General features: G+C 39.4%; 1 protein-coding gene across 8 annotated transcripts in view; it reads left to right on the top strand.

Moving 5' to 3' along the window:
- Positions 1 to 14,044, top strand: part of INPP4B (inositol polyphosphate-4-phosphatase type II B) — a 166,376-nt gene that overhangs the window by 82,755 nt on the left and 69,577 nt on the right. For 7 of the 8 annotated variants that reach the window (XM_077814444.1, XM_077814449.1, XM_077814446.1 and 4 more), the window contains one exon: positions 13,661 to 13,833. The exons of the other annotated variant lie outside the window; for it this stretch is intronic. In XM_077814444.1, the coding sequence (XP_077670570.1) occupies positions 13,661 to 13,833 (173 nt within the window). The remainder of the gene's footprint in view (positions 1 to 13,660; positions 13,834 to 14,044) is intronic. 8 annotated transcript variants of the gene reach the window in all.

Genomic DNA, 14,044 nt, shown 5'->3' with positions numbered 1-14,044 from the left:
TCATGCTCAAATAAATTGGTTAGTCTCTAAGGTGCCACAAGTACTCCTTTTCTTTTTTGAAAGTTAAGTGTTACTTAAAATTTTTGAACAAGGCATTTTAAGTTGTTAGTTCTCCTTTATTGGGATAGGTAGCAGAGCAGTACCATGAGAGGAGTAGAACAGGAAGAAGGCAGAATTGAGACCTTTCAAAGTTTTCGCCCAAGCGAGGGGGCATGGGGGGTGTCATTTGAGCTCCCCGCCTCAGGTGCCAAAATGTTGTGGGCCGGCTCTGCTGGAAGGCCAACTTATTTACCAATACCAGAGATTTGTGCCAAGACTGGAATCCATAGTTTCTGCATCAAATGTGTCACTCTCAAATATGTCACTTTTTACAGTAAAGAGATGGAAATTTTCTTACCTGTTACATTTGCTTCTGTGAGTTTCTCTCTATAGCAGGTGAGAATCTACCTCAGTTGCAAGGTCAGGAGAATGGGTGGCAATTTTTTGGTCTATTCTTTAGTCTATTCTTTTTTGGTCTATTCTCCAGTAATAATTTATGGGAGTAGGGTGTGGGCACAGTATGTGGATTCGGAACAATGTTCCTTGTACGTTGGAGTGAGGTACAAAATCTCACAGATCAGCTAGAAATAGTCTTCAGTTTGAAACTGTCTTCAGGAGGGGAAACTCAACAGTCCTGGGTCTGAGAAAGACAGCAAAACTGAATCTTAGATGTTCTTGTAGCAAACTGTTCCTCTTTCTCGCCCGTGATGATAATTAACTCTTACTAGTTTTCTTCAACATCATGAAGTAATAGTAGATTTCTTAATAATGAATATTGGATTGGTTTTGCAAATGAGGCCTCTGTTACACTACCTGTGTGTTACATATGTACAGTTCTCTATCTGTTTTCCAGATGGCATGGATCATTTTGGCTGTAGAGCAAGACTTTACATTACTTTAATTTTGTTTACCTTAACTGAAAGAAACTTAGAACTTTGTGTATGTGTTTTGGAAGTCCTCTGTCCACAAAAATAAGAAATTAGAGAAGTATAAGTTTTAAAAGTCCATTTTTCCCTTGCTCTTTCAAGCCTCATGAACATTTTCCCTGTGGTGCTCTCTGATTGAAAGACATTTGACTAGTCTCTTCTATGATATTGTACCTTTAGCTATAACGATTTGGGGGGGAGGGATAGCTCAGTGGTTTGAGCACTGGCCTGCTAAACCCAGGGTTGTGAGTTCAATCCTTGAGGGGGCCATTTAGGGATCGGGGCAAAAATTGGGGATTGGTCCTGCTTTGAGCAGGGGGTTGAACTAGATGACCTCCTGAGGTCCCTTCCAACCTTGATATTCTATGATTCTATGAAAAGGTGCTCTTTGCTTACATTCAGGCTCGTAATTTACAAAGACATGTGAAAAGTTGATCAGAGTCTTTATCTCTCAAATTCAAAACTACTTTGAATTACCTTCCCCCAAAAATGTTTAGCTTGAAAGGAATTTAAGAGATGTGATAAATGTTCCCCAAGCAAAATGAAGATATTGCCCTACGCTAAGCAACAGTACTTTTTTAAAATCTGAGGAAATTACAGGAGACATAATTTGTTCCGCTCATAAAATCTCTTCCAGAATTGAAAAACAGGCCACGAATAAACAAACCTTGTAGTAATTATGACCATGAAGCAAATTCTTCTTCTTTTTTTTTTAAATTCTGCTCTTATTTCTTCTCAGATGTTTACTAAGGGTCTGACCATGCTCCCAGTGAAGTTCATATGAATTGACTTCAGTGAGAACAGAATTGTGGCCTTTTAAAGACCCTTTTTTGATTTCTTCAACATCTGTTTTGTTGTAAACTGTAGGTTCTTTATTTTGTTATATTTTATTTTTCAGGAGGCGTGGCTTCATTTCTACAGTAAATTTTGATGGCTTAAAGTGGAGCTGGGAAGGGTAGACCTAGAAACTGAAATGTTTTGAAAGTTGCTTCCTATTGTAGAACTTACTTTAAAAAGTTATCTCCACAGTGTGGAAAGCTTTCAGGTATTGGAGAACAGTAGGACTTGGTGTAGTTCAGGTTGCGTAATAGACTCCAGTATACCTTCCTGTTTTCAGTACCTGATAATGTTCTGAAACTTTTGCCTTTTGAGGCCAAAATTTTCCATGCCTGATCTCTGCCTAAAGCTGATTTTTTTCTCTCTCTCTGTTTTGAGTGTGAGGTGGAAGATTAAAGATGTATAGTTATGTACGCAGAAGTCAGGAAATGCCACAGTCAAGGTGATAAACTGAATTTTAATTCTGCTCCCTAGGGTATGTGTAGTCTTTGGTTACATTACATGATGTCATACTATTTCTCAAGAAATCCAGCATAATACCATGATATTTTACAGCCATAAATACACATTTATATCTTGGAGTGCTGTATATTTTGTGTATGCAAGACAAAGTCCATGAAAGTCATTTATATGAACATTTCTCAATGAATGTTACTTACATGTTGTACCACAACTTAAGCATAACAAAACTGAGTAATAATGTAAAAATACCAGCATTCATAGGTCCCCAGTTAACTCAGTTAGCTTCCTAGTTGACTAGCTCAGTCCCGAAATTGACCCTATAAGAAAAGCTGTGCTGTCGCTGGAAAGGAAAATTTATATACCACGTGAAGTGATAACCAGATTATTAAAATATGTACTTTATAGAGAAGAGAACTGATCATATAAAAGGACTGTCAATAAAGATATATTTGATTATTATGACATAAAATTAGTGTAAGTATTAAAAATGGAAAAAATCTTACAGGCTTCTACACCTGTGTATCTAAGGTTGTAGAAAATGTTATGATAATATACTGGATTATCTGAGCAATAGGATGTGTTCCAGTAATTAAGGACTGCATCATAATACATACCCAAAGGGTGAAAAGGTAGGGTTTCACTTTGTTTGTACCCTCTGAGTATATATTTCCTGGATTTTAGGGTGCATAACATATCCATTGTATGAAATTTCCTAAATTTTAAAATGTGAATACATTTGCCTTTCGGTTTTTTTCCCTCTCATAGATACTTACCTTCAAACAGGATTTATGCCCTCCTTAATCTATCTTTTCTTACAGTCTGACTGTTGAGTATATTCTTAAGGCTGAATTTGAGATATCAGTTTCCAAGGTAACAGACTATGGTGTCATCAGCACAGGATTATAATTTCACTGCAGGATAAAGCAGAAAGAGAAGATGGATTTTAAGGGAGAACATTGTTTCTTAATCTTCAGTGTTTTGCTAGGGAAAATTACTTGATAACGCTAAATTCTTATTTTCCCATTTATTTCATAGTACTCAAACTGTGAAAGTCCTTTTTTAAGGATTTCAGTGTTACCAGTCTGTACCATGCAGTAGCTTGCTCTCATGCAAGCACAGGATTCTACATTCATCCTAATGTAGATCTTAGTATTTGTAGGTGGACAGACTGATAGGATAGATCACTGAAATTGAGAGGGATCCCACAGCTCTAGATTGGAGCACTTTTGTAATTATGTGCTCTAGGGAACCAGGTGCTTCTGCACCTGCACCAGTGTCTTTCTCTGTGACAGAGTAACTGGTGGGGATTTGAAACCATGCCATGTTCCCTTTTTAGTTTTCTTCCTGAAGGAAATAGTTTTCTGCATAAAAGTTCCCCAGTGAAAATGTATTTTCTGCAAGCATCAGATACCATCTACTTTCAGGAGCAGGAGCTTGGAAATTTCCATAAACTTTTCTCTTGTGTTTCTCCTTTTTCTGTGTATCTTCTCTTCCCTGTCTCTCCTTTTCTGTAGTCTTCCTGTGCAACCCCTTTATTCTTCTATTTCCACAGCCCTTATATACTCCTCTCTGATATCCATTATTTTAGTCTTTCTCGTTCCTTCCCCCCCCATCCCCCTGTTTCTATTGTGTGTTTTAGATTTGACTCGCCTCCTGTCTCTGGTTATCAGCCTTCTTTATTTATTATTCATCTGATTTCTGAGGGCACACTCATATTTGTGTTTTGTCAGATGGTTTCAGCATCCATTGTTAATCACTGTGATTATATGGGAAATTTTAGGTTTTTGGCAGTAAAATAGCAATCTCCATAAACTGTAAATTGTTCCACTTCAGCATCAAAGTTGTGCAGTTAAAATAAACATTACAGCAGTTTCTGCTTTCCATACACCAAAGAGGTGAAGCTGTTATTATTTTATTATATTTACTGCATTAATACACAGAGGCTTTCTCAGGATTTCGGTCCCATTGTGCTAAATGCTGCACAAATATGTGATAAGACGTGGCCCCTTTCCAAAGGGCTTAGGTACTGTCTTTGAGTTAAATCTAGCTCAAAGTCCTCATTGGAAAGAGGAAGAAATTAACTGTAATTTTATAGTACTAATATGTAAAATATTTGAACCATGATAAATAAGATTTCTGAACTCTCTCTTTTTAAGAAGTTTACCTGAGAATAATTATTTCTATCATGTTCATAATAAACTTTGGTCTAAGAGGGTTCATTATTTGGTAGCATGTGAAGCATGTTTTTTCTGCTTCTTCCCTTGAGACATTGGATGATATCTAACCTGTTTAATTTTGGATATTAAGAGAGCACTTTTTGTTCTTTCATTATGTCCTTTGACCTATTTCATATCCTGTCTCTGAGATGTTTATTTACATAGTTCATGTAAATAAAAGTGAAGGAGATTAGATAGAGCATATAGTGAAATTACTCATAGTGTACAGCCCAGTTACCTTTTCTTTATCATAGCTCCCACTTCCTTCTGCTTTCTGTTGTCATTCAACTCTCCTGGTTTTTAATTTCGTACCATTTTAATTTTGAGGGCAGTTGAAAGCCACAGAAGTCTGTAGCATTTTCACTCCCTTTACAGGAAGGAGTATATGGTCTTTGACAGCAAAGATAGCATTAGCCGCATCTGAATCCACTAAGTATGTTGCTGGGAAAAGTAAGAAAGAAACATGGGGTTTTGCTAGCTCACTGCTAGTATATTTCAGTTCTTATTAAAGGGCTCAGTTAGTCTGTGCACACAGCGGGCCTGATTTTGAAAAGGTCACGAATCTATGACCATACCCAAAAGTATATATCCAAATGTAGTGTGCCTAATTTCTATGAGCAATTATCACTGTGCACATGCAACTTGGGTATTGGGATGCAGAAATTCCCAGCTGAATGCCAGACAGACCATTTGCACATACAGTCATGGTAATTGCACAGACAAATTTGGCCTGCAATCGTGGACATGTTTTTGGTTTTTTTTACATGGCCCTAGGTGCCTGACTTCTATCAAGCCTTTACTTTTGCTGTGAATATCTTCCTTGTATTAGTCTGAAGGGTCAGTATTTGTGCTTAGTACGCACAACTGGTCTGGGAAGCGGTAGTTTCCACCACTTCTTTCCCTTAGGAATTCCACTAGGAAAGTGCAGCTTTAAGTTGTAATCAGGATTCCACAGTAGCCACACTGCTCTGCTGCAGACTGAGTCTGAGGTGTTCTCAGTCAAGACTGCCTTCTGGCTTTCCAGGCCATGCCCCCTCCAGGACAGCAGCACGCAGTTTGAAAATGTGCTGTCTGACTGCAGCCTCTGTGACAGAGGGGAAGCTTTGGGGACCTTCCACCACTGCATTCTTCTCACGGCTTCTCCCAATACCCTAACTTATGACTACATAAGACATCAGAACCTAAGACTGAATCTGGCTCATGCTCTCAAACAAAAGTGTTTTCTCTTCATAAAGTACTCCTGTAAAGCCCCTCAGGGTGTGTGTACCCTGCAATAAAAAACCTGCTGCTGGCCTGTGTCCACTGACTCGGGTTCACTGGGCTATAAAATTGAAGTGTAGATGCTCAGAGTCAGCCTGGACTCTGGGGCCCCATGAGAGCGCTGAGGGAGTCCGAACATCTACACTGCAATGTCATAGCCCCACAGTCTGAGCCCCCAGGAGCCCAAGCCAGTTGACACAGCCCAGCCATATGTGTTTTATTGCAGCGTAGACATACTCTCAGATATGAGTTATACTCTAGCCAAGTGCGCTGAACTCTGTAATAAACTCCGAAGTATAGTGTGGAGGCGGGAGGGGTGTTCATATAAATCATATAGACCTTGGTTCCCAAAGGCAGCCTAATAGCAGTAAAGAGCTCATTGTGCAAAAGCACAAAATTCATAGGTGAATTTATTAAAATATTATTTGAGCATAGCTTTGTCAGTTTTTAAAATGGTTAAATTTCTGGCAAGTTACCCTCAACTTCCTCAGCTTGTTAAGCAGTTAGCTAACCAAAATAACGCTTTTTAAGTAGCGTAAAAAGTATGAAGTGAAAGCAGAGGTTGAAGGAGCAACAGCACTGACTGCAACTGCCATTACCAGGTACTGCCATTACCAGCGCACACAAACACTGAAAATAAAAATATCTCGTTGTTCCTGAGTGAATGGGCTTAACGTACTATTTAGAGCTAAAAAGCTGAATTCACCTTTCACTTTTAGCCCTTGTGTGTGTGTTTGGGTTGAAAATTGAGAATATAAATGAGATTAGTATCTTGTGGTCATGTACAGTTTACACTCAGAGGTGTGTGTGTGTGTGACACAGCTTGGTCCACTGGGTATTGACAAGCACAACTTGTGCTAAAATTGATATGAACTGTGTATATAAATCCTACTAAAATACGGTTGTACGTGGGACTGGAAGGCTCCTGAGACTGGTAATAGGTTACGGAGTTTTTCACCTCTTGATTCAAATCAGGCCCAATGCAGTGGCTATCAGAATTGTTTCTGATGGCTGTTCAGAGATCTATGTGGAATTAGCTGGTGATCTCAGTTCAGTTTCTAGTGGAAAAGTGCACTTGAAAATCCACCATCATAACTGGCATCCTTTTTGGTGTTTCTAAGAGATGCCAAGGGTTGAATGATCATGGAGACTGCCCTTAGAGGCATATTAACAGGGCACAGAGGGGACGCTTGTACTGCTGTTGCCTTTGGTGTCTCCAGGCCAGGCAGTCTGGTACTTATTCAAGAACGAATCTTTGTTTTTAAAAAAACTAAAAATAAATATGAGACTTTATTCTTCAGTGGGTAAATTCTCTAGTTTCTAAACGTAAAGGGCTATTCTAATTTTATAATGGGGAATGATAAGTGATAATGCAATCCTGTTTCAGACTTATTTTCTAGCTCCACCTACTGGAGATTAAACATATTCTGTGTTGAGTGAATGAACAAAAGTTCAGTGTAAACAATCAATCAGATGATTGGCACAAGTAATTTAGTTCAGTTTGAATAATTTTATCTTGTACCTTGCAGGAAAAAAGCAATTCTGTTTATATTCTAGAATAACATTCTAGTATTGTCCAAAACTGAATGTGTTCCTCCTAGATCATCAGGCTAAATGTAGTGAGCCTAGAGATTTTGGAAAACTGCTTTTTAAAAAATAACTAAACAGATGTATATTGTAAGTGATATAAATATTTTGATGGGTAATTTTGCTGGCATTTCATAGTGTTTGTGAAACTTAAAAATTCAACAGGAATTGAGACATTTTTAGATATTCAGTATGAGAATTTTTGATTTAAAAAAAAAATAAAATGATCCTTATGAATCCCTTGTTTATTCAATATACAAGGTCAACTCTCAGAGATCAAGTTAATTAATCAGGCATGTCCTGTTTTCATCACTGTGTGGGAGATGACATGACAAACACAGTTGTAGGGAGATGTCCAGAGACTGCCCAGGTGCGTGCTGCAGGAAGTGGTTTTGATTCATTACTAGACCTAAAGAGAGGTTCCAATTGCTGAATCTCCAATGATTATCATGACATTCATGAGTGTGGTGCCACTTTTGTGTGAGATATAAAACCAAGGTTTTAAGCACTTCTGATAATTGAGGAGAATAATGTTTAGTACTTCCATGCTTTTAGATCTTAAGAAGTACTTTATTAATTAGTATAGTGATGTAGGTATTAACGTAAAGTACTCCCAACACTAACAAGAGTAAGGATTTTTATTCTGTTGTCCAGCATAAATTTCAGTTTGAATAATTAGAATTCTGTCTATTCACAATGAAATTTCAGTTGGGTATAGGTTGCTGTGTACTCTTGAACAACTGTTGCTGTCAATCTCAGAAGTGACTTTGTTTTGGTGGTAAGTTAAATGTTGTGTGCATGTCTGAAGTCTCTTCAACTGAAAAGTCTGTGTTGACTGGAGTGTAGTTATTTTCCATAGGGCTGCACTGAGTTAAGATCCACTCTTGTGACGTCCCTAAGGCTTGTGGGAGATACAGTTGTGTGATGCTTGTGAGCTCCCTAGGAGCCAAGTGTCAGTCCTGCAGCATTTATGAGTTTTGCAAGACTGAAGCTCCCTGGAAGACTTCGCCCCTCCTCTCCTTTTCTGCTGAGCCAGCTCTATGCTATAATCAGGGCAAATCTGATTATATGAACTCACACTTCTGAAGGTATTGGGAGTATTCATAAAATTAGGGATCTTCTATGTGTATGTATTTGCAGAGTGTATTTGGGACCTTTCATTAAGTAAAGAGATGAAAAGTATGCTATTAAGTAATATCCTTTCTTTACTTACTGTACACTGAACACAGATGATAGAGGCCTATTGTCCTTAGCTACAGCCCAGCTAAGGTAGGCTAGTTCCTACCTGTTCTGAGACCGTGCTTGACCCAGAAAGCAGCCAGCAGCAGGTCCAGCTCCTAGGCGGGGGGGCCATGGGGATCCACGAGCTACCACTGCCCCAAGCACTGGCTCCACACTCCCATTGGCTGGGAACCGGCCAATGGGAGCTGTGGGGGGTGGTGCCTGCAGGCGAGAGCTGCGCAGAGCCGCTTGCGGCCTCTGCCCAGGAGCCAGACCTGCTGCTGGCTGCTTCTGGGGCACAGCGCTGTCCGCAGTGCCAGGACAGGCAGGAAGCCTGCTTTAGCACCCCACTGCATCGCTGACCAGGAACTGCCCGAGCCCCAGTCGCCTGCCCCAGGCCTGAGCTCCCCCAAACCCGGAGCCCCCTCCTGCACCCCAAACCCCTCATCCCCAGCTCCGTTGGGTCACGGACATGAACAATTTTCTTCCGCTGGCTCCCCAGAAAAAACATTTTAAAACCACTGTCTTGGGGTATGTCTACACTACAGCTGAAAGTGAGTCTCCCAGCGGAGATGGACAGAACTGAACTAGAGTACTAAAAATAACAATGTGGATGTCCCGGCTCAGGCTCTCAAGCCCACCGAACCCTCTAGGCTTCAGAGCCTGAGCTCCAGCCCAAGCCAGAATGCCCACGCTGCTATTTTTAGTGTGCTAGCTCAAGGCCCACTAGAGCGAGTCTGTCTGCCCAAGTCCACAGGCTCACTCCCAGCTGCAGTGTAGACATTGCCAATCTTTTATCTCTTGAAATAGGATGAATGTCAATTATACTTTTGAGGCTGCTTTAATCTGGCGAGGTGTGACCTTGCTTATTATCATATCAGGCATTCAAGCATCCTTCATATTAATACTATGACAATAAACTCTGCTCTTATCACATACAGAATGACTTCTCTGGCACAGTATATGCTGTGTGTTCCAGTCTCATTCATTATTGTGTTTGCTTTCCTGGACAAACAGTTTTATTTCAGCAAAAAGAATGAGGAGTACTTGTGGCACCTTAGAGACTAACAAATTTATTTGGGCAGAAGCTTTCGTGGGCTAATGAAGTGGGCTGTAGCCCACAAAAGCTTATGCCCAAATAAATTTGTTAGTCTCTAAGGTGCCACAAGTTCTCCTCCTTCTTTTTGCTGATATAGACTAACACAGCTACCACTCTGAGTTTTATTTCATAGATTCATAGAGTTTAAGGCCAGAAGAGACCAGATCATCTAGTATGACTTACTGTTTGTTTTTACATTTCTTTCAGTTACCCCTGTATTGAGCCCAATAACTTATATAGTGTTTGGCTAAATCATATCTTCATAGAGTTATAGATTGTAAGGCCAGAAGGGACAACTGTGATAATCTAGTCTGACCTCCTGCATAAAACAGACCATAGAGCTTTCCCCTAAGTTATTCCTGTTTGAACTAGAAAGGCATCCAGGCTTGATTTGAAGACATCTGGAGATGGGGAATCCATCACTACTTACCTTAGTAGTTTGTTCCAATAGTTAATTACCATCACAGTTGAAATCTACGCTTAATTTCTAATCTGAATTCGTCTGGCTTCAGTATCTAGCTGTCAGTTCTTATGACCTTCTCCATTGGATTGCTGAGTTTGTTAGCACTTGGTATTTTCTCCCTGTGAAGGTACTTACACACTAATCAAGTCACTTTTCAATCTTTTTGATGAGCTAAACAGATTGTGCTCTTTAAATCTCTCACTGTAAGGCATTTTCTCTAGACCGTCAATCATTTTTGTGGGTCTTCTCTGCACCCTCTCCAATTTCTCAACATCCTTGTAAAAATGTGGACATCAGAACTGTACACAGCATTTCAGTCTCCATCTCACCAATGTCATATACAGAGATATAATCACCTCCCTACTCCTACTATACTCTGTATATATCTCCAACGATCACACTGGACTTTTTGCCACAGCACTGCCCTGGGTGCTCATGTTCAGTTCCTAGTCCACTGTGACCCTTAAATCCTTTTCAGAGTCACTGCTTTCCAGGATACAGTCACAAGCTCAATAGGTATCACCTGCATTCCTTTTTCTCAGATGTATAACTTTTCATTTGGTTTTATTAAAACACATTTTGTTTGAATGAGCTCAGTTTATCAAGAAATCCAGATCACTAGATGACTGCCTTGGCCTCATAATTATTTCCTACCTCCTGCAACCTAGCATTTCAAAAGGTTATTTTATCCTTCAGAGTTCCCTACTCGTAACATACACTTTGGTCAGAATTTAGTTCCTGTGTATATCTTTTCAAATCAAAGTCTAAATTAACTTCCCCACAGGACAACTCTGTCTTCCCTTGCCTGAAGTACCTTTCCAGTGTTAATTAGTCCTTCACTGGTCTGGCTTGGAATGTTACTTGAAACAATTTGCCATTATCTCCAACTTAATTTAAATATTTAAATGGAACATATTTTCATTAAGTTTGTGATCCTTAATAACACCAATCCACAGCAAATATGGTGGCTTGCTGTACATTATTCAATCTGTCACACGCTGTATAACCTTGGTGTTTTCTACACATCTGAATTCTTAAGGTAAGGTGGTGAAAATGGGACAGATTCCTGACGAGGGTGAATCTTGGTGTGATATATTAGAGATTAGGCAAACCCTGGGTGGTTTGGATGCAGATCAAATTTTATTAAAACCTGCAAAGTCCAAATGTGGAGTAGTGATGGGGCCAGTTTGGATAAATGATTCCAGTTTTCATCCATCACTAGATATGTTCATTGTATTCCTTTTTATTTCACTCAAGCATTCCGTTTTTAAAAGTATTTCCTTATTTGAAAATCATTTATTTTCAATATGCATTTTAATAACACATCATAATATATTTCAGAATATTTGTGATACATAGTTATTTTCATCACCAACATCTGTCCTTCAGATAATTCCAAAAGTCATTTTATTATCCTTAAATATCCAAAACAAAGAAATAGAGAGAAGTTCAAAAAAGATAGAGAAGAATGACTAATGCTAATACTGCACCCAGCTGCTTCTTTTCCTTGCCTTCCAAGGCTGATCTCCTGTCAGATGTGGGCAGCTTCCACTCTCACAACTAAACTGTATTTGTTCAGCTCTGTATAACTTGGATTATAAACTCTTCAGTGCAGGAATGAGGAGCACATTCTCAGCTGGTGTGAATTGTCAAAAGACAATCCCAGTGTTTATTGGACCACCTGGAGAGTTCCCTAAGGGTACGAATGAGCAGCTCAGGAATCGTTAGGAATCCTAGAATCGTAGGACTGGAAGGGACCTTAAGAGGTCATCTAGTTCATGGCACTCATGGCAGGACTAAGTGTTATCTAAACCATCCCTGACAGGTGTTTGTCTAACCTACTCTTAAAAATCTCCAATGATGGAGATTCTACAACCGCCCCGGACAATTTATTCCAGTGAGTAACCACCCTGACGGTTAAGATTTTTTTCTTAATGTCCGACCTAAACCTTCCTTGCTGCAATTTATGCCAATTGCTTCTTGTCCTTTCCTCAGAGGTTAAGGGAGAACAATTTTTCTCCCTCCTCCTTGTAACAGCCTTTTATGTTTTTGAAAACTGTTATCATGTCTTCTCTTCTCCAGACTAAACAAACCTAATTTTTTCAATCTTCCCTCATAGGTCATGTTTCCTAGACCTTTAATCATTTTTGTCACTCTTCTCTGGACTCGCTCCAATTTGTCCACATCTTTCCTAAAATGTGGAACCCAGAACTGGACATAATACTCCAGATTAGGCCTAATCAGTGTGGAGTAAAGCAGAAGAATGACTTCCCATGTCTTTCTTACAACACTCCTGCTAATACATCCCAGGATGATATTCACTTTTTTTTGCAACAGTGTTACATTGTTGATTCATATTTAGCTTGTGATCCGCTATGACCCCCAGATCCTTTTCCACAGTATTCCTTTGAGGGCAGTCATTTCTCATTTTGTATGAGTGCCACTGATCGTTTCTTCCTAAACTGAGTACTTTGCATTTGTCCTTACTGAATTTCATCCTATTTACTTCAGACCATTTCCACAGTTTGTCCAGATCATTTTGAATTTTAATCCTATCCTACAATGCACTTGCAATCCCTCCCAGCTTAGTACTGTCTGCAAACTTTATAAGTGTACTCTCTATGCCCTTATCTAAATTATTGATGAAGATATTGAACAGAACCAGACCCAGAACTGGTTCCTGCGCGTCCCCTTTCCATATACCCTTCCAGCTCGACTGTGAATCATTGATAACTACTCTTTGGGAACAGTTTTCCAACCAGTTATGCACCCACTTTATAGTATCTCCACATAGGTTGTATTTCCCTGGTTTGTTTATGAGAAGGTCATCTGAGACAGTATCAAAAGCCTTTCTCAAGTCAAGATATACCGCATCTACCTCTTCCCCTCTATCCACAAGGCGTGTTACCCTGTCAAAGAAAGCTATTAGGTTGGTTTGGCATGATTTGTTATTGACAAATCCATGCTGACTGTTACTTATCACTTTATTATCTTCTAGGTGTTTGAAAATTGATTGCTTAATTATTTGCTCCATTATCTTTCCAGGTACTGAAGTTAAGCTGACTGGTCTGTAATTCTCCAGATTGTCTTTATATCCCTTTTTATAGATTGGTGCTATATTTAAGCTTTTTCAGTCATAGTTCCATGAACTTAAAGTGAGCTATAACAATTTACACATCTGGCCCCATGCCTTCCCACATGTTTTGTACAGAGCTATAAATAACTATAGTACTATGGAAATAAGAACACAAGTAAATATGGCAGTTAGATTTATACAGGAGTATTTGCTTTGGGTCAAATCTAGTCCCAGCTCCCACTCTGAGTATGTAGGTTAGACACAGGGGAGATATACAAGGGGAAGGAAGAGAGATTAATCTTTTTCCCAATATAACCATTCCATGGAGCCTGCTCTAACATAATGGTTAAAATGGGGTTGGAAGGACTGGAGGATCTACACAGCCACTGCCAACTTCTCTGTCCCCTGAGAAGAAGCTTTTGTCTATAGATTTTTCTACAGTATAACTAGTCTTCATGTTCTTTATTGTTCCAGGTGACTGGTATGAGCAGCTTTATCCCCTCATAATTACACTCAAGGACTGCATGGGAGAGGTGGTGACAAGGGCAAAGCAATCAATGACTTTTGTTCTACTTCAGGAACTTGCATGTGGCTTGCCACAGCATTTGATGCTGACCCTAAGAAGAGACATCGTCTTTAGTCAAGCAGTAGGTGCTTCTTGAGTCACTGTTTTTCTGTTGTGATTACTGTTTGTTATTTACATGATTGTAATTAATCATGGCATACATGCAGGTATTCACCATTTCTTTTAACGGAACACAACTTCTTCATTTGTGTTAATTCATTCACTTTAATGTTCTGTACTATGATAAACAATTGATTTAGGTTGGGTTTTCAAAGGACTTAAATGAATAAATG

This window comes from Eretmochelys imbricata, chromosome 4 (genome assembly GCF_965152235.1).
Source record: "Eretmochelys imbricata isolate rEreImb1 chromosome 4, rEreImb1.hap1, whole genome shotgun sequence".
In the NCBI taxonomy this organism is placed as follows: domain Eukaryota; kingdom Metazoa; phylum Chordata; order Testudines; family Cheloniidae; genus Eretmochelys; species Eretmochelys imbricata.
The sequence above is the reverse complement of the archived record's forward strand: the minus strand, read 5'-3'. Positions and strand labels throughout refer to the sequence as shown.